Consider the following 27,418-nt stretch of genomic DNA (forward strand, 5'->3'; position numbering starts at 1 on the left):
TTGAGGGCCTAGAGGTGGAGGCCACAGGCTGAGGGGAGTGTTGCACACCTGAAGCAGTTAAGCCTATGTGCAGACTACCACAAGCCTTTCATTGATACATCAGGCATACTTGGGTCCACAATTTCACCATATGATGAAGATAAATTTACTCCCAAAGCCATCCCTGACTACACAAGCAGTGGTTCCTAATCATTGATCTCCACCTGAATGATGGTTTAAGAGAACTGCATAAAGTGGATTCAACACATCAGCAGACATTGATAAGAGTACATAATGGCTTGCTTTGTGTGTGGCTCAACAAGGGTGTGTGCTGACAGCTCGCGCAAAACCATAGTATCTCCTTTAACTGCAAATTAGATAAAGACTTTCTTTCCTTTCCGCTCTGTCATCTCCTTTAGGATGACAATGTTTTAGGAGCAAGTCCATTTAAGATGACTTATTGAGATGCATTGATCAAGTGAAAGAGCTGTGGTGAGCCACATTAGTGCAACTCGAACTTTTTTATTCAATGAAATATGTCCATTTAAAGAAACCATGCACTTTGACTTTTCATCTGATGTCACATTTGGAAATAGTAATGATAATCAAAGTGTATTGAGGCAGTGGTGCATTTGAGATGTGAAGCAGGTTTATTTTCTGAGATATGGACTTACATCTGGTTGAATAGCCATCGTTTCTGTTGCAGTAAGGGGCAAAACTAGGAATACTGTGGCTCAATAAGTGGAGTAATAAATAATTAAATAAAACAGAAAATTAATGACAAAGTCAAACAGCGAACAAAAGACATTTGAGTTGCATTTCAGCATCACTCCTGTCCCTCCTTAAGATACAACTTTGAAATTTTCCCAGATATGATAGTTTGGTGAGCTATTAGGTTAATGATATTTAACATAAGTGAGCTTCCTAGTTGTATACAATTAATTAAAAATGTCTACATTTGGAGGAGTAATAAAACAAAGTAGTCTTATTTAATGCTGAAACAGTCAGATCACAAGGAGGCAGTGTTGTCTTTTTTGTTGATTTAATTCATGCTCAATAAGCAAAGTGCACAGAAAAACTGAGAGAACATGCAGAGAAAGCAAAAGTTTGTTTAGTACAAAACAAACTAAAATGAGTCTGTTTTCATTTAATCTAGTCTAAAAGAAGATGCACAGAGCATTAATGTATTTCTTACATGCAACATTGTATTTAAGAGACAGGACATACTATGTTTAAATATCAATAGATATGACGTCTCTAAAACAGCATTGAGTGTACACTTAAATGTCTGGTTTTAACTGTAGCAATACCTGGAATTTGCCTGGAATATCCTACATTTCATTGACAAAACATTTTTGTAGCCTCTGTAGCAGAAAAACCGCTGTGCCTTAAAAAAGCCAAAACATGTCACATAAACTGACCAAATTTTCAGAGTTTTGCTTCAACTTGCCTAAAGAAAATTTCATTGATTTAGAAACAGATATGATTTAGAAACATTGAAGTAAAGTATATTTTGAATTTTTAAATCTGTGCAAAGCATATTTGGCAGTGTCATTGCTATGCAGCCAGTGATAACAGCAACTTAAATATCAATTTTGAAATTCTCCAGTGTTATACAATTTAAATGAAGTAGTCTATTGTAAATTCAAATTGGATTTGGTCAATTGAATGTAACATGTATTAGAGCTTTCCATTATATTTCATGAATGAATCGATCCAGTATCTATAGTCAGGAATCTTGGCATAATTGTACATTTTTGGGCCACCTCCATGTGGACTGAAGGCGGAGGACACCACCCCGTATGCCTTTCCATCTTCACAGACCAGTGGACCACCAGAGTCTCCCTGGAAGTACATATACAGGATGCAGTGATTCCTCAACACCAGTGAATTAAGTATCATTGTTGACCAACGTTTGTTTGTCCATGTTATGTTATAAATGTTATAAATGTACGTACCACACCCGGTCCAATGTCTCCCTGAGAGCAGTATGAGTTTTCGGTAACACACTGCTTTTCATCACTTAGTGTTACATTGGCTTCCATGAGTCTACGAGACATATGTCCCGTGTTGCTGCTTGTTGTGCCCCAGCCGGAGACTATACATGATTTTGGCAGAGAGCTGTCACCTTGACCTGCGAGACCAATGGGTTTCACAGTGTTGCTGAAATGTGCCTTGGAGCTCAACTTGTGGAACAGGGAGAAATAAAAACAAAAAACAAAACAAGTATGAAGGTAAAATATCAATTCAGATTTCTCCAATACTTTATCTGTTACTAACACATTATCTGATTATTTATTGTTCAGGGATGTGCATGCATTATTTAAGTTCTCTTTTTGATAAATGCATTCAATAGAGCATTTGCAAATAATAACAAACAAAAATTTAAAATTCCAAAAATAAACAAAAATAAAATTTTTGCTATTAATTGCAATAATTTTAAAGGCGTTAATCTGTGTTTTACCTTGAGTAACATTATGTCATTTGTCAAGTCAGTTGCATTGTAGTCTTTACGTGGAAATGCTTGGTCCACAGGTATCTTCTGCATGCCATTAGTTTGTTGTCCGTAAATGTGAACTCCTAGTAAGACTGTGTAGGACCTGAAATGACATGAAATTAAATGCAAAACATGATCTAAGAATAGACTTTTTTTTTTTCTGTGTAGGATTTGCATTCACAATATGAAAATATTAAGAGACTTAAATTTATGTTGTATTCACAAAGCCATCACAGAGCATATTTACTACATAGATATCATGTATTGCTGCAGTCTTAATACATGTGGGGACAAATAAAAGAGTCTTGGTTTTTGGGATGAGGAATTCTATCAGGGGACCCAGAATTCCTAGAATCATCCGTGTCAGTAGGTAAACATAAAGTTTGTTCAACTTACTTGGCTTGACAGTGGGCTGCAGTCATCACAAAATCCTCATTTAGAAGAAAGCCACCACAGTGTTTTGTTTTACCACTTGGCGTCTTCATCTCCAAAAGCGCCATGTAAGGCCTGCTATGTGCCACAGCCTCATGACCTCCAATAATTTTCCCTGTATGAACTAGGAGAGGAAAATAAATAAATGAATATAAACATATATATACATGTTACTATAATGCTACTATAATACCCTGTATGTACATTATAAAATGCCATAAAAATTATGCTTAACTTACCTTGATCATCAAGAGTCAGCGCAAGTATCAGTATAACAAGTTTACACTGGATATTCATGGTGAGATCACAGTCCACTTGAGCTACTGAAGAGCAATGGCACACATCACCGACAATTTCAGTCTTTAAATGCTGTGCTGTATTAGAGAAAGAAGGAAGCGTTTGCGTAGTGTGCATATGCAAACAATGTGGTTTTGAGGAGGAGGCCCTTATCACAAAGGTTAGATTTTCAAGGAACAAGTCAAAAGTCTTTATTCAGTGTTTGATAAATTACATATGCTGTGTGTGGTTTATTGATGTCTCTGATGTGACACGCACAGCCTTGCAGATTTACTGAAGATCTATTAGCATTTCATGCTCAGTGCCATGGCTCTCTTAGAGATCACACAGCCCCAAAGGAGACATTATTCTAATGTTATCATGTCATAAGACAGTGCGTAAACAAGCAGTGGTTTGAAAGTGTTGTTCGTGAAACTTATAGTAACATGAAATTAGACCTTTTAGCTGCCAAAAGAAAGGAAAAACTCATAAGAGATCAATTGACACACTCCATTTTTATTACTGTATTTAAATTATTGCACATTACGGTAAAGTAATATTTTGATCAGTCTTTAAGGTTTTGAAATAAAATGATTCCCCACCAAATCCTGAAGCCTGAATTGTGAGACAGGCAACAGTTAGTAAGTAAAATTTCTGTAGTCTTTTACTGTGCCAACCACTGTTAGACCTTTTTCCTGAACATAAGCCACTGGCGTCCTCTTCATGCCCCTGTTCCTTCACAGTAATAAAATCAGTTGTGATGAGGGAAGGACTTGTTTCTATTTTGTCTGTTTTTTCTGTTTTGTTTTTTCTTTTTTTCTGAACTATTGTTGTATTGCCTATTCATTCATGTGTTTTCAAGTTTGTACTGATGATTTAAAGTATGGATATAAAGACAGCATTATTTGAGAATTGCAGGGTAGAACTATTTAGCCTTAGTGTTATAGTACAGTATTCTAAATAAAATTGTAATCTATGTTATTACCCTTGTTGTAATTAATGAAATCTTATTCATTCTAACATAACCCTTGGATGGTTTGAGTGCTTATATAGAAAAATATACAAGGACAAGCAACACAGTGCTTAGATTTATGCTGTAATGTTTGTATTTTCAAACAGTATACTTTGCTTTTAAAAGAGAAAGTATTTGAGTATGAGGAATAACCAACAGGTTTTTGCAAAGGAAACACAAATGCAAGTTTGGCTGGAGTTGCTAGAGTGTAGACCATGGATGTATTAAAGGGAAACTTTGCTGATTTTCAACCAGCACTGTATCGTTACAGTGTGGGTAGTATATGGAAATGAATAATGTTTAACCTCCCTCCATGTTGCCTGCACCCAGAGTTCCCCTCTCAAAGGTGGGTCTCCCAAAACACTCCATCTAGCAATAGGGAAAAGCAGACACTAAAATATCATTCTACTAAATACTTTAAAATATCATCATATTTGGAAGAAAACTAGTTTCATGATACAAGGCTGAATATCGCGCTGTGGAATCAGAAACAACAGAGTGTGGAGGAGGAAGCAACCACAAGAACGACGTTATAGCTGCAGCCTGACGTCAACTGCTGATTTTCTCTGTGATAACACTAACACTGTCACAAACAAAGAAATAGCTTTACAATATAATGTCAGAACAGAGATACGGTGCTAATATTGCAACTTATGAGGCCAAATATAATGCAGCTACACTAAGTCTTTGTAATAGTGCTGCACAGTAGACTTTGCACATTTGTCAGAAATATTCACATAAAACACAAAATTTGTTACAGTACTTTGTCACCATTAATAAACAAAATGGGTTCCCTTTAAAAAGCCGTCACTGGTAACTTTGTCTCAGTGCTTTCATTGTGAAATTAACCTAAAATGCCGTTGCAGATGACTTGTGACCACCAATTCATGTTCACAAGTCTGGATGCTTGATGGCCTGGCTCGGTCGTCACCGGGTCATCGGTTTGAGCAAGTTATGGCAAATATACACAGTTAATTCTATTGCTTGTTTAACTGTGACACTGATTAAGTAATTTCCTCTCCTTTTATTAACACAACATTTTAAAGGACTTCTACTGGGGGACAGAGGATACGCATGTACACGATACTTGATGACCCCTTATCCTGACCCACAGACACCACTACAAAGGTGTTTTAATGTGGCTCTCTGTAAATGCAGGGTCAGGATAGAGTTGACTGTCAGGGTCATCAAGTCCCGTTTCAACTGCCTCCGTGGCCTGAGGGTCTCTCCCAAGCAGGCTTGCCAAATAACATCAGCATGTGTGGTGTTCCACAAAATTGCCACTATAAGGAAAGAGAGAGCCATTAATGGCACCCGTCGTTGTGGACCCCATCGCCCTCGATCACTCCACTGGTACAGCCATCAGACAGGCCATCACTGAACAATGTAACAACAACAAAAACAACAAAAAAGAATAAACCAATCACTTGTTTATTCATTAAAATGTCTGCCTTTGCTGGGAAAAGAAAAAAAGTCAAAGCATACAATGTCAATCGTGCTTAAACAAAAACATTTTCAGGTACCATCCACTGCAATACCGCCTTCTCATACTCAAGTTGCTCAATTTCTAGTTTGAGCTTTTTAATCTCCAACTCTTTTTTAATGTCCAGCTCCAGGTTCCGTTTATAGAGGGACTTCACATTGTCTGCTTGAACCTGTAAAAATAGTTTTAGTTGATAGGACACTGAGGTGTTCATCAAGCAACAGAGATGACTGGGATAGACTTTTCAGTCATGTTGATGTTGTACTGTGTTCACGATTCACTTAGGGTGGTGCATTCTTGGTAAGGCTCACTTTATAAGATGGACACAGGACTACTAAAAATTAAAAAAGCCTTACCATTTGCATTGTTGAGGGCCTAGAGGTGGAGGCCACAGGCTGAGGGGAGTGTTGCGCACCTGAAGCAGTTAAGCCTATGTGCAGACTACCACAAGCCTTTCATTGATACATCAGGCATACTTGGGTCCACAATTTCACCATATGATGAAGATAAATTTACTCCCAAAGCCATCCCTGACTACACAGACAGTGGTTCCTAATCATTGATCTCCACCTGAATGATGGTTTAAGAGAACTGCATAAAGTGGATTCAACACATCAGCAGACATTGATAAGAGTACATAATGGCTTGCTTTGTGTGTGGCTCAACAAGGGTGTGTGCTGACAGCTTGCGCAAAACCATAGTATCTCCTTTAACTGCAAATTAGATAAAGACTTTCTTTTCTTTCCACTCTGTCATCTCCTTTAGGATGACAATGTTTTAGGAGCGAGTCCATTTAAGATTAGAGGCTTATTGAGATGCATTGATCAAGTGAAAGAGCTGTGGTGAGCCACATTAGTGCAACTCCAGCTTTTTTATTCAATGAAATATGTCCATTTAAAGAAACCATGCACTTTGACTTTTCATCTGATGTCACATTTGGAAATAGTAATGATAATCAAAGTGTATTGAGGCAGTGGTGCATTTGAGATGTGAAGCAGGTTTATTTTCTGAGATATGGACTTACATCTGGTTGAATAGCCATTGTTTCTTTTGCAGTAAGGGGCAAAACTAGCAATACTGTGGCTCAATAAGTGGAGTAATAAATAATTATGTTCTTGTATTACTATTGCAGCGACACTTTACTTCAAGTCCTCATATTTAGCATTTATAAACAATATATAAATGAATGATGAATGGTTTATAACACACTATAATATAGTTTTAAGCAGATATAAGTGTGTATTAATGTATTTGTCAACAAGTATAACTCCTCCTGTGAGCACCCATAACTTTATCTTGGTATGTAAACAGAAAATTAATGACAAAGTCAAACAGCGAACAAAAGACATTTGAGTTGCATTTCAGCATCACTCCTGTCCCTCCTTAAGATACAACTTTGAAATTTTCCCAGATATGATAGTTTGGTGAGCTATTAGGTTAATGATATTTAACATAAGTGAGCTTCCTAGTTGTATACAATTAATTAAAAATGTCTACATTTGGAGGAGTAATAAAACAAAGTAGTCTTATTTAATGCTGAAACAGTCAGTTCACAAGGAGGCAGTGTTGTCTTTTTTGTTGATTTAATTCATGCTCAATAAGCAAAGCGCACAGAAATACTGAGAGAACATGCAGAGAAAGCAAAAGTTTGTTTAGTACAAAACAAACTAAAATGATTCTGTTTTCATTTAATCTAGTCTAAAAGAAGATGCACAGAGCATTAATGTATTTCTTACATGCAACATTGTATTTAAGAGACAGGACATACTATGTTTAAATATCGATAGATATGACGTCTCTAAAACAGCATTGAGTGTACACTTAAATGTCTGGTTTTAACTGTAGCAATACCTGGAATTTGCCTGGAATATCCTACATTTCATTGACAAAACATTTTTGTAGCCTCTGTAGCAGAAAAACCGCTGTGCCTTAAAAAAGCCAAAACATGTCACATAAACTGACCAAATCATATTTATCTTTTTTCAGAGTTTTGGTTCAACTTGCCTAAAGAAAATTTCATTGATTTAGAAACAGATATGATTTAGAAACATTGAAGTAAAGTGTATTTTGAATCTTTAAATCTGTGCAAAGCATATTTGGCAGTGTCATTGCTATGCAGCCAGTGATAACAGCAACTTAAATATCAATTTTGAAATTCTCCAGTGTTATACAATTTAAATGAAGTAGTCTATTGTAAATTCAAATTGGATTTGGTCAATTGAATGTAACATGTATTAGAGCTTTCCATTATGTTTCATGGCTGAATCGATCCAGTGTCTATAGTGAGGAATCTTGGCATAATTGTACATTTTTGGGCCACCTCCATGTGGACTGAAGGTGGAGGACACCACCCCGTATGCCTTTCCATCTTCACAGACCAGTGGACCCCCAGAGTCTCCCTGGAAGTACATATACAGGATGCAGTGATTCCTCAACACCAGTGAATCAAGTATCATTGTTGACCAATGTTTGTTTGTCCATGTTATGTTATAAATGTTATAAATGTACGTACCCCACCCGGTCCAATGTCTCCCTGAGAGCAGTATGAGTTTTCGGTAACACACTGCTCTTCATCACTTAGTGTTACATTGGCTTCCATGAGTCTATGAGACATATGTCCTGTGTTGCTGCTTGTTGTGCCCCAGCCGGAGACTATACATGATTTTGGCAGAGAGCTGTCACCTTGACCTGCGAGACCAATGGGTTTCACATTTTTGCTGAAATGTGCCTTGGAGCTCAACTTGTGGAACAGGGAGAAATAAAAACAAAAAACAAAACAAGTATGAAGGTAAAATATCAATTCAGATTTCTCCAATACTTTATCTGTTACTAACACATTATCTGATTATTTATTGTTCAGGGATGTGCATGCATTATTTAAGTTCTCTTTTTGATAAATGTATTCAATAGAGCATTTGCAAATAATCATAAACAAAAATTTAAAATTCCTGAAATAAACAAAAATAAAATTTTTGCTATTAATTGCAATAATTTTAAAGTCATTAATCTATGTTTTACCTTGAGTAACATTATGTCATTTGTGAAGTCAGTTGGATTGTAGTCCTCATGTGGAAATGCTTTGTCCACAGGTATCTTCTGTATGCCATTAGTTTGTTCTTCGTAAACGTGAACTCCTAGTGAGACTGTGTAGGACCTGAAATGACATGAAATTAAATGCAAAACATGATCTAAGAATAAACTAGTTTTTTTTCTGTGTAGGCTTTGCATTCACAATATGAAAATATTAAGAGACTTAAATTTATGTTGTATTCACAAAGCCATCACAGAGCATATTTACTACATAGATATCATGTATTGCTGCAATCTTAATACATGTGGGGACAAATAAAAGAGTCTTGGTTTTTGGGATGAGGAATTCTATCAGGGGACCCAGAATTCCTAGAATCATCCGTGTCAGTAGGTAAACATAAAGTTTGTTCAACTTACTTGGCTTGACAGTGGGCTGCAGTCATCACAAAATCCTCATTTAGAAGAAAGCCACCACAGTGTTTTTTTTTACCACTTGGCGTCTTCCCCTCCAAAAGCACCATGTAGGGCCTGCTATGTGGCACAGCCTCATGACCTCCAATAATTTCCCCTGTATGAACTAGGAGAGGAAAATCAATAAATGAATATAAACATATATATACATGTTACTATAATGCTACTATAATATCCTGTATGTACATTATAAAATGCCATAAAAATTATGCTTAACTTACCTTGATCATCAAGAGTCAGCGCAAGTATCAGTATAACAAGTTTACACTGGATATTCATGGTGAGATCACAGTCCACTTGAGCTACTGAAGAGCAATGGCACACATCACCGACAATTTCAGTCTTTAAATGCTATGCTGTATTAGAGAAAGAAGGAAGCGTTTGCGTAGTGTGCATATGCAAACAATGTGGTTTTGAGGAGGAGGCCCTTATCACAAAGGTTAGATTTTCAAGGAACAAGTCAAAAGTCTTTATTCAGTGTTTGATAAATTACATATGCTGTGTGTGGTTTATTAATGACTCTGATGTGACACACACAGCCTTGCAGATTTACTGAAGATCTATTAGCATTTCATGCTCAGTGCCATGGCTTTCTTAGAGATCACACAGCCCCAAAGGAGACATTATTCTAATGTTATCATGTCATAAGACAGTGCGTAAACAAGCAGTGGTTTGAAAGTGTTGTTCGTGAAACTTATAGTAACATGAAATTAGACCTTTTAGCTGCCAAAAGAAAGGAAAAACTCATAAGAGATCAGTCGACACACTCCAATTTTATTACTGTATTTAAATTATTGCACATTACGGTAAAGTAATATTTTGATCAGTCTTTAAGGTTTTGAAATAAAATGATTCCCCACCAAATCCTGAAGCCTGAATTGTGAGACAGGCAACAGTTAGTAAGTAAAATTTCTGTAGTCTTTTACTGTGCCAACCACTGTTAGACCTTTTTCCTGAACATAAGCCACTGGCGTCCTCTTCATGCCCCTGTTCCTTTACAGTAATAAAATCAGTTGTGATGAGGGAAGGATTTGTTTCTATTTTGTCTGTTTTTTCTGTTTTGTTTTTTCTTTTTTTCTGAACTATTGTTGTATTGCCTATTCATTCATGTGTTTTCAAGTTTGTACTGATGATTTAAAGTATGGATATAAAGACAGCATTATTTGAGAATTGCAGGGTAGAACTACTTAGCCTTAGTGTTATAGTACAGTATTCTAAATAACATTGTAATCTATGTTATTACCCTTGTTGTAATTAATGAAATCTTATTCATTCTAACATAACCCTTGGATGGTTTGAGTGCTTATATAGAAAAACATACATGGACAAGCAACACAGTGCTTAGATTTATGCTGTAATGTTTGTATTTTCAAACAGTATGCTTTATTTTTAAAAGAGAAAGTATTTGAGTATGAGGAATAACCAACAGGTTTTTGCAAAGGAAACACAAATGCAAGTTTGGCTGGAGTTGCTAGAGTGTAGACCATGGATGTATTAAAGGGAAACTTTGCTGATTTTCAACCAGCACTGTATCGTTACAGTTTGGGTAGTATATGGAAATGAATAATGTTTAACCTCCCTCCATGTTGCCTGCACCCAGAGTTCCCCTCTCAAAGGTGGGTCTCCCAAAACACTCCATCTAGCAATAGGGAAAAGCAGACACTAAAATATCATTCTACTAAAGACTTTAAAATATCATCATATTTGGAAGAAAACTAGTTTCATGATACAAGGCTGAATATCGCGCTGTGGAATCAGAAACAACAGAGTGTGGAGGAGGAAGCAACCACAGGAACGACGTTATAGCTACAGCCTGACGTCAGCTGCTGAGTTTCTCTGTGATAACACTAACACTGTCACAAACAAAGAAATAGCTTTACAATATAATGTCAGAACAGAGATACGGTGCTAATATTGCAACTTATGAAGACGAATATAATGCAGCTACACTAAGTCTTTGTAATAGTGCTGCACAATACACTTTGCACATTTGTCAAGAAATATTCACATAAAGCACAAAATTTTTTACAGTACTTTGTCACCATTAATAAACACAATGGGTTCCCTTTAAAAAGCTGTCACTGGTAACTTTGTCTCAGTGCTTTCATTGTGAAATTAACCTAAAATGCCGTTGCAGATGACTTGTGACCACCAATTCATGTTCACAAGTCTGGATGCTAGATGGCCTGGCTCGGTCATCACCGGGTCATCGGTTTGAGCAAGTTATGGCAAATATACACAGTTAATTCTATTGCTTGTTTAACTGTGACACTGATCAAGTAATTTCCTCTCCTTTTATTAACACAACATTTTAAAGGACTTCTACTGGGGGACAGAGGATACGCATGTACACGATACTTGATGACCCCTTATCCTGACCCACAGACACCACTACAAAGGTGTTTTAATGTGGCTCTCTGTAAATGCAGGGTCAACATAGAGTTGACCGTCAGGGTCATCAAGTCCCGTTTCAACTGCTTCCGTGGCCTGAGGGTCTCTCCCAAGCAGGCTTGCCAAATAACATCAGCATGTGTGGTGTTCCACAACATTGCCACTATAAGGAAAGAGAGAGCCATTAATGGCACCCGACGTTGTGGACCCCATCGCCCTCGATCACTCCACTGGTACAGCCATCAGACAGGCCATCACTGAACAATGTAACAACAACAAAAACAACAAAAAAGAATAAACCAATCACTTGTTTATTCATTAAAATGTCTGCCTTTGCTGGGAAAAGAAAAAAAGTCAAAGCATACAATGTCAATCGTGCTTAAACAAAAACATTTTCAGGTACCATCCACTGCAATACCGCCTTCTCATACTCAAGTTGCTCAATTTCTAGTTTGAGCTTTTTAATCTCCAACACTTTTTTAATGTCCAGCTCCAGGTTCCGTTTATAGAGGGACTTCACATTGTCTGCTTGAACCTGTAAAAATAGTTTTAGTTGATAGGACACTGAGGTGTTCATCAAGCAACAGAGATGACTGGGATAGACTTTTCAGTCATGTTGATGTTGTACTGTGTTCACGATTCACTTAGGGTGGTGCATTCTTGGTAAGGCTCACTTTATAAGATGGACACAGGACTACTAAAAATTAAAAAAGCCTTACCATTTGCATTGTTGAGGGCCTAGAGGTGGAGGCCACAGGCTAAGGGGAGTGTTGCGCACCTGAAGCAGTTAAGCCTATGTGCAGACTACCACAAGCCTTTCATTGATACATCAGGCATACTTGGGTCCACAATTTCACCATATGATGAAGATAAATTTACTCCCAAAGCCATCCCTGACTACACAGACAGTGGTTCCTAATCATTGATCTCCACCTGAATGATGGTTTAAGAGAACTGCATAAAGTGGATTCAACAGATCAGCAGACATTGATAAGAGTACATAATGGCTTGCTTTGTGTGTGGCTCAACAAGGGTGTGTGCTGACAGCTTGCGCAAAACCATAGTATCTCCTTTAACTGCAAATTAGATAAAGACTTTCTTTCCTTTCCGCTCTGTCATCTCCTTTAGGATGACAATGTTTTAGGAGCGAGTCCATTTAAGATGGCTTATTGAGATGCATTGATCAAGTGAAAGAGCTGTGGTGAGCCACATTAGTGCAACTCCAGTTTTTTTATTCAATGAAATATGTCCATTTAAAGAAACCATGCACTTTGACTTTTCATCTGATGTCACATTTGGAAATAGTAATGATAATCAAAGTGTATTGAGGCAGTGCTGCATTTGAGATGTGAAGCAGGTTTATTTTTAACATAAGTGAGCTGTATACAATTAATTAAAAATGTCTACATTTGGAGGAGTAATAAAACAAAGTAGTCTTATTTAATGCCGAAACAGTCAGTTCACAAGGAGGCAGTGTTGTCTTTTTTGTTGATTTAATGCTCAATAAGCAAAGTGCACAGAAAAACTGAGAGAACATGCAGAGAAAGCAAAAATTTGTTTAGTACAAAACAAACAAAAATGAGTCTGTTTTCATTTAATCTAGTCTAAAAGAAGATGCACAGAGCATTAATGTATTTCTTACATGCAACATTGTATTTAAGAGACAGGACATACTATGTTTAAATATCAATAGATATGACGTCTCTAAAACAGCATTGAGTGTACACTTAAATGTCTGGTTTTAACTGTAGCAATACCTGGAATTTGCCTGGAATATCCTACATTTCATTGACAAAACATTTTTGTAGCCTCTGTAGCAGAAAAACCGCTGTGCCTTAAAAAAGCCAAAACATGTCACATAAACTGACCAAATCATTTTTTTTTTTTTCAGAGTTTTGGTTCAATTTGCCTAAAGAAAATTTCATTGATTTAGAAACAGATATGATTTAGAAACATTGAAGTAAAGTATATTTTGAATTTTTAAATCTGTGCAAAGCATATTTGGCAGTGTCATTGCTATGCAGCCAGTGATAACAGCAACTTAAATATCAATTTTGAAATTATCCAGTGTTATACAATTTAAATGAAGTAGTCTATTGTAAATTCAAATTGGATTTGGTCAATTGAATGTAACATGTATTAGAGCTTTCCATTATATTTCATGAATGAATCGATCCAGTATCTATAGTCAGGAATCTTGGCATAATTGTACATTTTTGGGCCACCTCCATGTGGACTGAAGGCGGAGGACACCACCCCGTATGCCTTTCCATCTTCACAGACCAGTGGACCACCAGAGTCTCCCTGGAAGTACATATACAGGATGCAGTGATTCCTCAACACCAGTGAATCAAGTATCATTGTTGACCAACGTTTGTTTGTCCATGTTATGTTATAAATGTTATAAATGTACGTACCACACCCGGTCCAATGTCTCCCTGAGAGCAGTATGAGTTTTCTACAACACACTGCTCTTCATCACTTAGTGTTACATTGGCTTCCATGAGTCTATGAGACATATGTCCTTTGTTGATGCCTGTTGTGCCCCAGCCGGAGACTATACATGATTTTGGCAGAGAGCCGTCACCTTGACCTGCGAGACCAATGGGTTTCACAGTTTTGCTGAAATGTGCCTTGGAGCTCATCTTGTGGAACAGGGAGAAATAAAAACAAAAAACAAAACAAGTATGAAGGTAAAATATCAATTCAGATTTCTCCAATACTTACATTTATCTGTTACTAACACATTATCTGATTATTTATTGTTCAGGGATGTGCATGCATTATTTAAGTTCTCTTTTTGATAAATGCATTCAATAGAGCATTTGCAAATAATCACAAACAAAACTTTAAAATTCCAAAAATAAACAAAAATAACATTTTTGCTATTAATTGCAATAATTTTAAAGGCATTAATCTATGTTTTACCTTGAGTAACATTATGTCATTTGTCAAGTCAGTTGCATTGTAGTCCTTATGTGGAAATGTTTGGTCCACAGGTATTTCCTGTATGCCATTAGTTTTTTCTCTGTAAATGTGAACTCCTAGTAAGACTGTGTAGGACCTGAAATGACATGAAATTAAATGCAAAACATGATCTAAGAATAAACTTTTTTTTTTTTCTGTGTAGGATTTGCATTCACAATATGAAAATATTAAGAGACTTAAATTTATGTTGTATTCACAAAGCCATCACAGAGCATATTTACTACATAGATATCATGTATTGCTGCAATCTTAATACATGTGGGGACAAATAAGAGAGTCTTGGTTTTTGGGATGAGGAATTCTATCAGGGGACCCAGAATTCCTAGAATCATCCGTGTCAGTAGGTAAACATAAAGTTTGTTCAACTTACTTGGCTTGACAGTGGGCTGCAGTCATCACAAAATCCTCATTTAGAAGAAAGCCACCACAGTGTTTTGTTTTACCACGTGGCATCTTCATCTCCAAAAGCGCCATGTAAGGCCTGCTATGTGCCACAGCCTCATGACCTCCAATAATTTTCCCTGTATGAACTAGGAGAGGAAAATAAATAAATGAATACAAACATATATATACATGTTACTATAATGCTACTATAATACCCTGTATGTACATTATAAACTATGCTTAACTTACCTTGATCATCAAGAGTCAGCGCAAGTATCAGTATAACAAGTTTACACTGGATATTCATGGTGAGATCACAGTCCACTTGAGCTACTGAAGATCAATGGCACACATCACCGACAATTTCAGTCTTTAAATGCTCTGCTGTATTAGAGATAGAAGGAAGCGTTTGTGGAATGTGCATATGCAAACAATGTGGTTTTGACCCACATTCATAAGGAGGGTGCCTCTGTCACCTACAGAGCATGACAAAAGATTTTGACATTTTCATGTCTGATTACATACTGCCTGAGTATATTTGCTGAGTATATTTGTTATTGTATTTAGATATTTTGATATTTCAAGTCAAGATTTTTGATAGGTAAACAATGCTTTAAATTTAACACTTTTTTTATCACAAATATCTGGCCTGGATTTTAATTTCCTGAAATTTACATCACATTAAAAGTCACTTCTTAAGTATGTCCATGACTGCAGGGTAATGGCACACGCTTCAGCATAAATCAGATCAGTGTAGTAAACTGTGTTATACCTGGTCACCATTTAGGTACTGATTCCTCTGTGGTAACATGCACCGCTTTGAAGACCTCTAGGAGCATTTCTTGTTCAAAGTCGTCACTCTCTCAGAGCAGCCTGTATGTCTGTCACACGGTCCCAAAGGTAACATTATTCTGATGTTATCACATCATAACACAGTGCATGAAAATAGATGAGTTTGAAAGTGTGGTTCATGGAACTTAAAGTTAAATGTGACCACTGAGCTACCAGAGGAATGAAGAAGTCATCAAGGTCTGTTGAAGGGAAAAGGAGATCAGTCAGTAGACTGCATTTTTATAAATCAGCATTAAAGTAAAATAATATTTCGGTAAATCTTAATTTTTCCTTTTAAGAAAGGAGCCAAACTATAATCATTTCTTTATTAGAAAAATGCATTTGTGACATAAATCAAAAGCTCTTTATAATGTCTGTTCATAGCTTGTGTGCTCAGCAGGCCTATTTGTTTCAGTTTGGCACACATGACGGAAAATACACTTTCAAGGCACTGCTGTATCGTAGGCTATGGCTGTGTTTTAGCAACCAATGAGAGATGAAAAAGGATTTTGGATGGTGGATCAGAACAATAATTTTGGACCAAACATGTGAATGAGGCTCTGTATCAAAAAGATTTGAAGAGCCATGCAACACTGAAAATAGTTTCACAAGCCTGAAAGTATGCAGCCAACTGACCACAGAATACAAATATGTCCGTTACATCTCTTCACACCTCAGTCTAGACTCAAGTATGTCCGCCTGATATCTTAGTCAAAAATGTTATTATAATAGTTTTGAAAGATGCACAATAGAGTTTGCGTGTGTTGAAGAGGGGGGAAAAAATACAAGGTGGGGGAGGATGAGAAGGACATGAGAGAACAGGTTTTTGGGATGTGAGCTCCTGGAGTCCAGGACCATAATGGGAATTACAGGATGGGATGCAGAGGAGAACTTGCTTGGTAAAGCAGGGCCTTTATCTTTAGGCCATCACTTTTATAGGCACCATGGGGCTGAGAGGACTAGCTGGTTTAGCCATTGGACACAGCAACAAGGAAAGGGGGAATGCAATAACAGTCATAAAAAACATCAATCACGGTGCAAATTGCATGTTTATTAAGAAGAAAGGAAAATGACAACAATGAAAAGCAACAGACATAGAAACAGACATTCCTTAAACATTCACAGTATCAAACTGTGGGTTTAACCGAAATCACATATGGTAAAAGAGATTCATGGCCCCCAAGCCACCCTGATGTGATACTGACTGTTTTCAACAATTATCTACATATTAGCTGACTCATGTCTGTGTTGTTCTTACATATGTCTTTCTTGTTTTACACAAATATAGTCAGAGTTATTCAACTTCATCCTCACATCACTCTTTCTCCCACCTATAACCGTGCATCCCTGATGTATGCTCTTTCATATATGCTCTTTCTCACAGTAGGATTATGGCTTACTAACTGTGGAGTGGCCCAGTGTTCTGGAGATGCAAGCTGCCAAACAGAAGCACTTCCTGTCCACAAGAAAGGACAGGACAAGTCTGGATTCCAAGACTGTAGCTCAGCCTCTGTGATGGGAACACATCACCGTTTTCAGGAGAAATAAGACAGTTCCCAGACAGAAATAAGACAGCATTCCCAAATGGGCTCCACACACTCACACACACACATATGCTCACACATTCAGTTTGGCTGAAATTAGACAATATTGCTGACCTCACAAGATGGTTATGATATACTTCCACAAAACCAGACTTAATTTCTGTTTATTGACACTATCACTCTTCAGTTGCACAATATGATGCCAACAAAACACTGATGACGCCTGACCTGACCTCATCTTGTCCTTTTAGCAGTCTCATTATTGCACCATGGTCTAGGTTGTTAACCATAGATAATCATCGCAAGATAGATTAGATAGATTCTTGAAAATTTTCACTGTTTGCTCAAGAACTACTCCACTTACTTGAAAGAATACAATCTGGCACATGTATTGTATGGTTTGCTATCACTATGTGCATTTTAATGCTGATCCAGATTCAGAAGAAAATACCAAAACATTTATTGATAATAAAGTTACAAATTTAGAGGACTCTGCTGAGGTTTTGTTTGATGTTTTCAGTGCATACATACAACTGTTCTGCACTACATCAGCAGGAAGGAAGAAGAGTGTTTTCAATACTCATACACATAATTCAGCCAGTGCTCAAAAAAAGTTCTGAGGTTTGACACACCACCCTACTAAATTGAACATCCGTTTATGAAATTCACACTGATAATGCTTGTTCCACAGCATCCCATAAGGTCTGTGACACAAACCACAGTAAACTGCTATCTTTTTGCTTTGATGTTGTCATTTACACTGAAATGGAAACTACAGAACAAACAGCACGCATAGCCTTGTGGTTATTCAAAACATGATGCAATCAGCAGTAAACATTTCCTTTCTCAGGATGAAAAGATTTAACATACAACTGCATTTTCTAACTAATGCCTCATGCCTAATCACCTGTCCTCTAGTAATATGAACAGAGTAGCTGTCAAACAAGCGAAGGTTTGTAATTACACCTCCAGCCACTTGTTTTAAGCCTGCATGAATAAAAGGTCATTCATTCATTTTAAAACTATTTAAGCAGTATTTTCACAGCTGGAAAAGTAATGCTACACAAATAGACAGAGCTAGCTGTTGATGCCTGGAGAGATTTTGCAAGAGAAAGACAAGAAAGCATTGTCAGGTGCACCTGTGATTTCAATAAAACATTTTTCTTCCAAGTCAGGCCTTTGACTGTTTATACTCACTTAAAATGAGGTATGTGCTGTTCAAATGAACTTTGACAGACAGTGCATAATGAAAACATCCAATAAACTAGAAAAGGATGTAGCACTGGCAGTTATTTTGATTTTGCCCCCAAGCTCAAAATGTGTGTTTTCTGTATAGCATTGCCTTCACCTCACTGATAAATCTGAATTTTAATGCCTCTCCACAAAGTGCCTCTCGTTTTCTCTTAATGTCATTGTACGGTGCTGTGATCTGTAATACATGTGAGTTTCATTTAAAATGACCAATTTCATGACAAAAATGCCAAAAAAATGTAACTGTCACCACTTTAAAAACAGAAATTGTTCAGACTTCATGCAGCTCTATAGTTAGGAAAGCTCTGAAAATGACTCATATCTTAAACCTGCAGTGCATTTTATTTAAATGGCACTAATTGAAATAGCAAGAGAAAGGTATTAATAATGGACTTGTCAATTTGGAATAAATACTCATAAGATGCAATGTTTTCACTGTTGTGAAACACAGGAAAATGTGTTTTTCTTATCAAAGTGTGTGCGTGTTTGCATGTGTGTAAAGTTCACTTTCCCACCACAGACTCACATTTCATGGAAAAGACTTCTGATGCAGACTTTGGCCTCTCATCTGACAGTCAGTCCTACTGCACTTACCAGAACCTCAGTAGCAGACCAGATATTCTTCCATATGATTCAAACCAATATGTATATCTAATAAACCAATATCAATATCTTAAATTGATTAATCTTATTTCTGCTTGTGCTTTCTGTAGAGGATGTGCTGTTACCCTCAAGTAGCACATCTCCAGCACATTTCGCTCCACTACTAAGCCATGCTGTGTTTATTTCATCAGAGGCTTCTTGTGGGTGTTAACTGCAAACAAACTACATCAGTGGCACATCCTTAATTTCTTGTTGACTGTTTTGTTCATTCACAGCTGTCCAATGTAGTTGTGTAAGCACCCACAAACCCCCACAATATTGACCTAAACAATGAAAATATGAATACTCAGACAGTTTATGAATGTTTGTAATTACCTGAGAAAACTACAGGTGGCTTAATGCCAAAAACTGATTCTCTGCTCAAATAACAAGGCAAGAAAAAAGAGAGAGAAAAGAGACAAATAATTTGACTGAGCCTTGAACGACATAAATTATATCAGCTCTATGGGTGTTTTTCTTTTCTGCTTAAACCATTTCAATCCAAAAAACATATGGTGTCTATCCGCTTTAGACATGGAATTCATATTTAGATGTATCAGATTTAAACCAGCATAATAAGAGGATGGGAATTTTCCTCTTTTTACTCCCTTTCATTTTGTTGAAGAATGAAGCTCTTCCAGCAAAACATTTAGGCCCCATTTTTTGCAAGAAAAGTGATACCGGTAGCTAAAAAGCTTTCGTGTATTAATTTCTACTATTCGTCAAGCCTTTGAAGTGGACCAGTCAAAAATGAGGAAATGGTATAAACCCACTTTTAAAACGTGTACAACAAGACCTGAATCTTGGTCTGGTTCAGTCTAGTCTGGGGTTATTACATGAAAAGGGTTAGGGTTAGGGTTATAGAGTTTGAGAAGTCAAGTCTAGTCAGTTTTATTTATCTAAGCCAATATTCCAATACTGGGCTTGATAAATTGGGATATATGTGATCATTGTGATAAATTGTGGGGTTTGTGTTAATAACCCAATATTACAAGCCCCATCCACCCAAACCTCCCCCCAAAAAATACAGAAAAAAATTGAAGAAATCTCAGAGGTGAAGATAAACATCTAATTTCCCTTGTGATATAAAGCAAAAACTAACATTATCCAGTGAATCAGACGATTTGCTTAATCCCACCCCCCAATAGTTACTGTTGCTATGCTCTGGCACATATGCAGTTAACAGTGATGACAGTTGCAGATTACCTCTAGAAATTCTTGGTAAAATCTTAAACAATGGTTCAGTGATTATAGACAGAAAGTAGACTTCTCATTTCTAGCCAGCAACCATTGATTTTGTTGACTCCTGCTGTTGGCGTTTTTGTCAGAATATCTAGCTAGCTAATTAAGCTAACATTGGCTCCATTAATTGGTTGAAAACACTGCCTCCAGCTGACCTTTTAATGTTTCCAGTTTGCTTGTTTTAAAATGAGAACCCTGTAAAGGAATCATATATATTAATTTAATGGCTGCATGTATGTGCTAAAAGACATGAGTTATCCCAAGCAAAATATTCAAATAAAGAAAAAGCATTTGTGGAACATGGAACTGAGTGTTGAGGCACTTATTATCGAAAGCTTCTCCTTGGTCTACAGTGGCTTGGATTGTACCTCATTTGCACATCACTTTGTAAGTACAAAGCATCTGCCAAATTTATAAATGTAAATGTAACCCCTGGAACCCCACAAAATAATGTAGAATGAAATTCTGCCTTGGCCTTGAAATAATGTTGGGTTACCATAGGTAGTAAGCTAGTTAGCCAGACATACTAACATTTGCAGCTTATGTTAGAGCAGGCAAATACAGTGTTAAATCTGAATTGGAAAAGGAGGTTGCGCTTCAACAACGATTCTCAGTGGAGTGCTAAACCCAAAATCCAGTAGGCATGTTCCAAAAATATTTAAAAAAAGGTAGCACATCTCAAATTTCCTAGTCAAGGAGGGCAAAATACTAACATTTCACTTTTTTCACTATGACTTACACTTTTGCTCTCTGATTTTATAGTGTTAAAAAAGAAAACCACAAACCATTACTCTTACTACAACCCCATGCATACCACTTCAACATGAAGATAAATCCAAAGCTTGACAGGCCCGCCATGCCTAGTTACAGCTGTTAAGCGTCGACTGGACAATCGCTGTTCAGGGAAGGAGTTTACAAAACTGTCATAAATTGGGTAAATTCAAACAGTTGCCGTAGTTCTTATTCCTCATCAAAAGAGACACATAAAGGGTCTTTTTTACAGTACTTAAAGTCTGACTGAGACATTCAGAGTCTCAGGTAATCTAGAAATATAGGGTGACATCTGCCTCACTCTCATACACACACACACGCAGATATATGCATATACACATGCTTATACAGAATACCTTCGCGGTATGCAGTGTCTCCTCATCAGTTCGGCTGTCTGAGCACACAGATCCAGTTTTCTGACCACACAGAGCGCCTCTGAAAGAAAAATGCATTGGTCAAACAGTATGGAAACAAAAACAGACCTTTGAAAGGGTGCTGTATAGGTTTTCGCTGTGGTGCAAAACAGGTCTGTAAGTAGGCAACATAAGACTAATACATCAGCCCTTTTTATGGAGGACAACGTAAGGGTCAGATGTAATTAATAGGAATGGTAAGATTATATTTAGACATTCCCATTACCCTCAGTATAGCTGAGGGAGATGATCGAAGTGCCAGATGCTGAAGTTAGAACTAGCTCCATCTGATAATATCATATTGGGTTATGATATCCAACATATAGCCTGTTCAGTTCAGGACCCATCTCTATGTCTGTGATGGGTTGTGAGCAGATTTTCTTTTGTTTTTTTAAAGTTAAAAAGACAGAATTGGAAAAGTCATCATTATTGTAAGGACAGGTTCCCTGAGGAATAGTGCGACAGGTAGCCACTTTGATTTTTAGCTTCATTCCCTGAACCATGACATGTTAAACTCTCTCCCTGCCTTCTCTGCTCTAGGAGGCTGAAGTGAATTTCACTGGAATCATCTGTTTTCATCCAGCATCTGTTTTTACATGGCTGTTTCTGATTTGGTGTGAGCGAGTGCATAGATTTAACACAACTTGAGTTGTGTGTTTTAAACAGTCCACAACTTATTAGATGTGTTGCTTTAATTTCTTAAAGGTATGCTATGCAGGATTTGTCGGTTGGTGTTTGTAAACACACAGCATTCTCGTTAAGGGAGGCCCCTACCTCCCTTAACGAGAGAGCGGCAATGGTCGAGTGAGCTAGAGAGTGAATGAAGAGAGCGAGCGGCACTGGTGAGAACAAAGCTGTGAATCAGACAAATAAAATCTTATATTCTCATTGTTTCACGGCAGTTACATTCTAAACCACAAATAAACAAACCCACACCTCTGCACCACCCTGCAGGAAGGTGCCGCATTATCGGATTTTGTGTGAATGCAGAGCTTCATCCGCTCCGCTGTGGCCTCTCTGCTCTCTGAATGTGCAGCTCAGACCCGCTCAGTCAAGCAGACACACAGACCTGCAACTCTTTATACATCCATTACACAGAGACAGAGAGCAGAACGGAACAGAGGAGAGAGATGGAAACAGCGATGTAACCTGGTCGCTACACTACAAGTCCGAGTTATGTACGAGTTATTGGCTGGGGACTTCACACCCACTGCCCAGGGGTTGATGCCCAGAGGCTTTCCAAACACAGCAAAATAATGAGAAATAAGAAAATACTGGCAGAGGGCAAAGTCTCTGCAGATAAATACACTGCCACACACTTCTAATGGGTTGTAAGTTGTTAAGTTGTGATATGAATCAGGTCACACTTTTGAACACCTCTTCCGCTTAAGGTGTCTTCACTGTATTTTGCAATAAGGGGATTTTACAAAGATATTTATACATTACTGAGAAGTATCTACCATTATCTGATAGTGCAAAACGGGAATACCTGCAGTGCAGTGTAGATGCATTTTATTGGGGCCAAGCTTCTCAGTGTTCAAGTCCCCAGAGATCACTTTTACACAGGAAACCTTGAATAGATTGGTCCCACCAGATGGAAAAGAACACTGGTATTCTGAGTATTTGGCAGTCAGCAGGAGAAGAAAAGGCAGGTATTTGGATACACAGTGGACAGACAGGAGGTGAATAAAGAAGATGAGAACAATAGAGTGCGTATCTTTAGAGTGGCCTTTCCGAGAGGTGGAAGAGGAGTCAGACAGTCTGTGTTTGTCATTAAAGGAGATTTTTCAATAGAGAAAACAGATGAGCACTTCTTATCGGATGATTCCTGACAGCTGTTTTCAGACAGGAGGGGGGTGGTGTGTTTGTGTCTGCGCACGTATGTGCATTTGTGCCTAATGGGTCTATATGGGTATATACTTTTGTGAGTCATTGCTTTGATAATGAAAATATGACGTGGTTCATTTTCCAAAGACCACCCCTACTACCACAAATGTGCTCTAAGGTTTCTTTGTGGGTTGGAAGTGTGTTTGACTGAAAGTAAGATTTACAACAAAAAACTATAATAAGCCTCACTGTACATTGCTGGACCCTCACCATGAGAATCTACTGCTGTAAGAGTCAGAGCCGTTTCATTGCTTAGCTAATTGTTCTGGCTACATGTTAGAATAACTTTCCTTTGTGCTTTGTTGTGGTTTTATACACCAAAGCTAGCCTGCCCTCTCTCTTAATGATTTAGTAGTTGTGTAACATGACATCAACAGTTCAGTCACTCACATAATAGCTGCTATTTTTCACTGTCACACCTGCTGTTTATTGACCTAGCTCTGACTCCATTTGGCTGGGTAAATCAGGACCATTTTGAAGAACTGTTCAAAAGGAAATGAGGAAAGACACGCAGGAATCAACAGGAGGGAGCATGAGGTTCTTCAGCTGATAGTAAGAAGGATGGTGTGATGGGATACCTGAGGGGGTGGTGATGACAGTTGGTATCTCATTCCCATCATATCCAAGCGGTTTGTGCGTGCCCCCTCCTCGATGGGTAGATCATGTCAAGCTAATCAACATCTCTCTGACCCAGGGGGCCCCATGTCTAGGTTTAGAATTTAGTATATCTAATTTATATAACAATAATAATTCATAAAAATTCTCAATAATTATTGAGAATTTTAAAATTTTGACACAGCGTTTCTATTTGACCCGGCACAGCTTTTCTTTATGGCACTGGTTTAGCCACCCAGCAAACTCACACAACAATTGCATGTATCGTAAATCATCTAACATGGTGCTACTCAGCCAATCAAACCTGTGCATTCTGATAAGCATTGCGATTTGAGTAACACACACAAACAGGGGAGAGATGTGATGAGAGATTACAGATGGAGAAAAGTAATTTCACATGGCATGCTCTAAAAAGAGAAAAGTAGACAGCGAAAACAGAGATTTTAATCAAGAATGAACAGACTCTCACATGTTCATTCTTCCCACAGGAAGTTCAAAACCAGTATGTCTCATATGTTCTGAGACCGTGGTGATTGTGAAGAGCCGCTTCGAGACAAAACGCAAATCTTTTGAGCAAACATACCCACTCAAATCTGAACTGAAGGCACAGAAAATAAACAAGAGAAAGAAAAAAAGAGTCCAGTATGATCAATCCACTTTATTTCAAGATGCACATTTTTCAAAAGCTCTCTCTTATGTATTTTACTTTTAAACGCAACCCTTATTTTATAATTAAGCTTTTTATGGTTTATAGTTTTATTTAATCATTCTCTTCTCCAGGCAAAGTAAGGAGGGCCCCCAAAGAAAATCTTGCCTAGGGCCCCCTGTTGTCAAGAGCCGGGCCTGTGCATACTTCAAGACATATTTATGGCATAACTGCAGATCACTTCGGAGAGAAATTGTGGCCCCAGTACCTTCAGTTTCTCCCTCTAAAATTGAAACACTATACAACATAAACACCAATTCTAGATCACATTTTGCTGCAACAACTGATTTTCAAGATTGCTGAGTTGCTGTTAAAAATAGGACCAGTCACCATGGACTGTCTGCACATATTACCTTATAGACTGTAGGAGTTTAGTAACTGATGCATACGCATATTATTTTGATGCAGTAAAGCTTCATCCACAGGATACACAGAGCCTTTATGACCTCTGGAAAGGAAATATTGTTTTGCCTTGTTTGACATGCTTAAAGGATGAACACTAATCTGTTTTGCCACAGTGATTCATGTTTCAAATGTCTGGCCTTGTGCTGCAGTCCCAGTATGATACTCTCCTCAAACTCCCAGAGTGTTAATATTACAGGCCACTCATGATCTGGGAAAACAAATTGTGAAATAATGTAGGATATTGCTGAGGTCTGATGCAATAGTGGAGATGTTATTATCATAAACACTCATGAATTTAACATTGTAAACTTCTTTTAGAAAATCTGAAGTTGTTAAAACTTGTCACTATGAGATTATTTTGTTACACAGCTGTGCAACACTGGAAAATATTTAAATGCTGCAGGATATTTGACACTCATGCTGACAATGCTGCTGTAAAGTTATTTCATTTTATGAAAAAAATGACAAGGTCAAGTGTTTACTGAAGAAGAATTTTACTTCCTACAGTACCATGACTGCAGGAGTGTTTTATCTGCCTAAGCAATATAACCTCTGGAAAAGAAGAGTAGGCAGTCCGGATTGAGGGACGGTATTTGGAGCAAAAGAGAGGGCTTGAATTCACCTCTTTAAAAAAATATGCACAACTGCAACTTCAAACAACCATGTGCAATAAGTACAGATTCAGCAAACCCATACAGAAATTTATTTTTAATTTAGAGGAAGTGGAAATTCCATATTATCCACATTTGTTTAAGTAACTTCAGTGTTTTGCTCATTTGCCCTTCTTTTCCATTCTTGCACACTTTATCCTATCCAACCCCTCAGACAAGTAGTACAAAATAAAAAAGCATAAGAATGAGAATGTAACGAGGCCATGTTACATGACAGAGCAGCTGCTGCAATTATCTGTGGTTTGATCTGAGACCCAAGCCACAACAGAAAGTAGTTCATAAACTCCTAAGACGGTGACCTGTGGTTAAAATGTGCTTGCATGTTTCATCTTGTTTATAAGAGATTAGAAGTAGAGATAAATATCATAACCCACTTCCACAGCTTGAGTTGTGAAGCAGTAGAATCTCTCCCATCCCCGTCACTCATTCTTTCCAGGCTTATTATCAGTGATATATGTTCAGCTGCCAGAATCACTGGATCTCACTCCCTTCAGTTGCTTATGAGGTACTAAATTGGATAATCACTGGACCTTTGGCACACCAGATCTGAGACTGGAAAGACACTCAACACCTCATTAAAGCTGGGGTAGACAGTGTTCTGGTAAAGACAAATTTAAAAAAAGCCAGAATTTGAAAATAAAGCCCTCCTTCTGCAGCTCTCCCCCCTCTCTTCTCTGTCCTAAGCCCCTCCCACCAGAGGAGCATGGACATATGCACACGCTTCATACTCGCACGCAACACAACAGTTTAACAGCTTACTAGCCTACTGCACCCATTCACACACACAACTTCCTCTCAAGGCACAACAACCTTCAGTAAACTGTAAACTGTAAACCAGACCACCTCTAACCTGTTTGAAGTCCACCACAAAAGTAATGAGTGTCCCATCTACCTGCTCGAGTGAAATTGTCCGTCTCCAAAACTTCCTCAGTCACCAGTCCGTCAGAGAGCCGGCCCCGCAGCTCCGAACCCAGTAGCTCAGTATCTGACCTGAAGCCGCAGTGATGTGTAAAAATATATCGCTGCTTTTCACTTTTGGGAGCCGAGTTCACTTCCATTGAAAGTCTTGTTGTTTATAAGGTTATGCACTGTTCAGTTTCCCCAATGCTACAGGCAATAGTCCGGTGATTGCACATTGCTTTTCATTCTGCTTTCTGTTGATAATCTTGTCTTTCTCTTCTCTCCTTCTACTATTCATGCAGTCCCGTCACTTCCTGTCCGTCGGTATCCCACTGCTCACCTGGCCTCTAAACTTTCTATGTCATGCGCAATGAGTGCACAGGCTGAGTGCGCGCAGATAGGCAGGTAGTCTATCCAATTATTTCATTCAGGCTGAATGAAATGATTGGACCAACTTCTTACAGGCCTGTGCCAGCCACAGATACTGGATATTTTTCTTTTTATTGTCAGAGCATTTGATTTATTGATTGCTGTCAAGATGTACTGAGAATTTCAACAAATATAACAAAAAAATGCCTCTAAAATACATTACCTACT

General features: G+C 37.8%; 3 protein-coding genes across 3 annotated transcripts; all 3 read right to left on the reverse strand.

Annotated features, from left to right (window-relative positions):
* Positions 1-1,404: 1,404 nt before the first annotated feature.
* LOC122988365 (granzyme E-like) lies at positions 1,405-3,280 on the reverse strand. Its single transcript, XM_044360617.1, has 5 exons — positions 3,148-3,280; positions 2,873-3,032; positions 2,444-2,579; positions 1,938-2,165; positions 1,405-1,824 (listed from the first exon to the last, which is right to left on the reverse strand). The coding sequence occupies exons 1-5, from the start codon at positions 3,203-3,205 to the stop codon at positions 1,660-1,662; spliced, it is 747 nt and encodes a 248-aa protein (XP_044216552.1). The 5' UTR covers positions 3,206-3,280; the 3' UTR covers positions 1,405-1,659.
* Positions 3,281-7,311: 4,031 nt separating this feature from the next.
* Positions 7,312-9,536, reverse strand: LOC122988368 (granzyme G-like). The gene is made up of 5 exons (XM_044360619.1): positions 9,402-9,536; positions 9,127-9,286; positions 8,698-8,833; positions 8,192-8,419; positions 7,312-8,078 (listed from the first exon to the last, which is right to left on the reverse strand). Exons 1-5 carry the CDS (start codon positions 9,457-9,459, stop codon positions 7,914-7,916), a joined length of 747 nt encoding a protein of 248 aa, XP_044216554.1. The 5' UTR covers positions 9,460-9,536; the 3' UTR covers positions 7,312-7,913.
* A 3,511-nt stretch (positions 9,537-13,047) lies between these two features.
* LOC122988367 (granzyme E-like) lies at positions 13,048-15,325 on the reverse strand. Its single transcript, XM_044360618.1, has 5 exons — positions 15,193-15,325; positions 14,930-15,089; positions 14,500-14,635; positions 13,989-14,216; positions 13,048-13,875 (listed from the first exon to the last, which is right to left on the reverse strand). Exons 1-5 carry the CDS (start codon positions 15,248-15,250, stop codon positions 13,711-13,713), a joined length of 747 nt encoding a protein of 248 aa, XP_044216553.1. The 5' UTR covers positions 15,251-15,325; the 3' UTR covers positions 13,048-13,710.
* Positions 15,326-27,418: the final 12,093 nt, after the last annotated feature.

Source organism: Thunnus albacares, chromosome 9 (assembly GCF_914725855.1).
Source record: "Thunnus albacares chromosome 9, fThuAlb1.1, whole genome shotgun sequence".
In the NCBI taxonomy this organism is placed as follows: Eukaryota; Metazoa; Chordata; class Actinopteri; order Scombriformes; family Scombridae; genus Thunnus; species Thunnus albacares.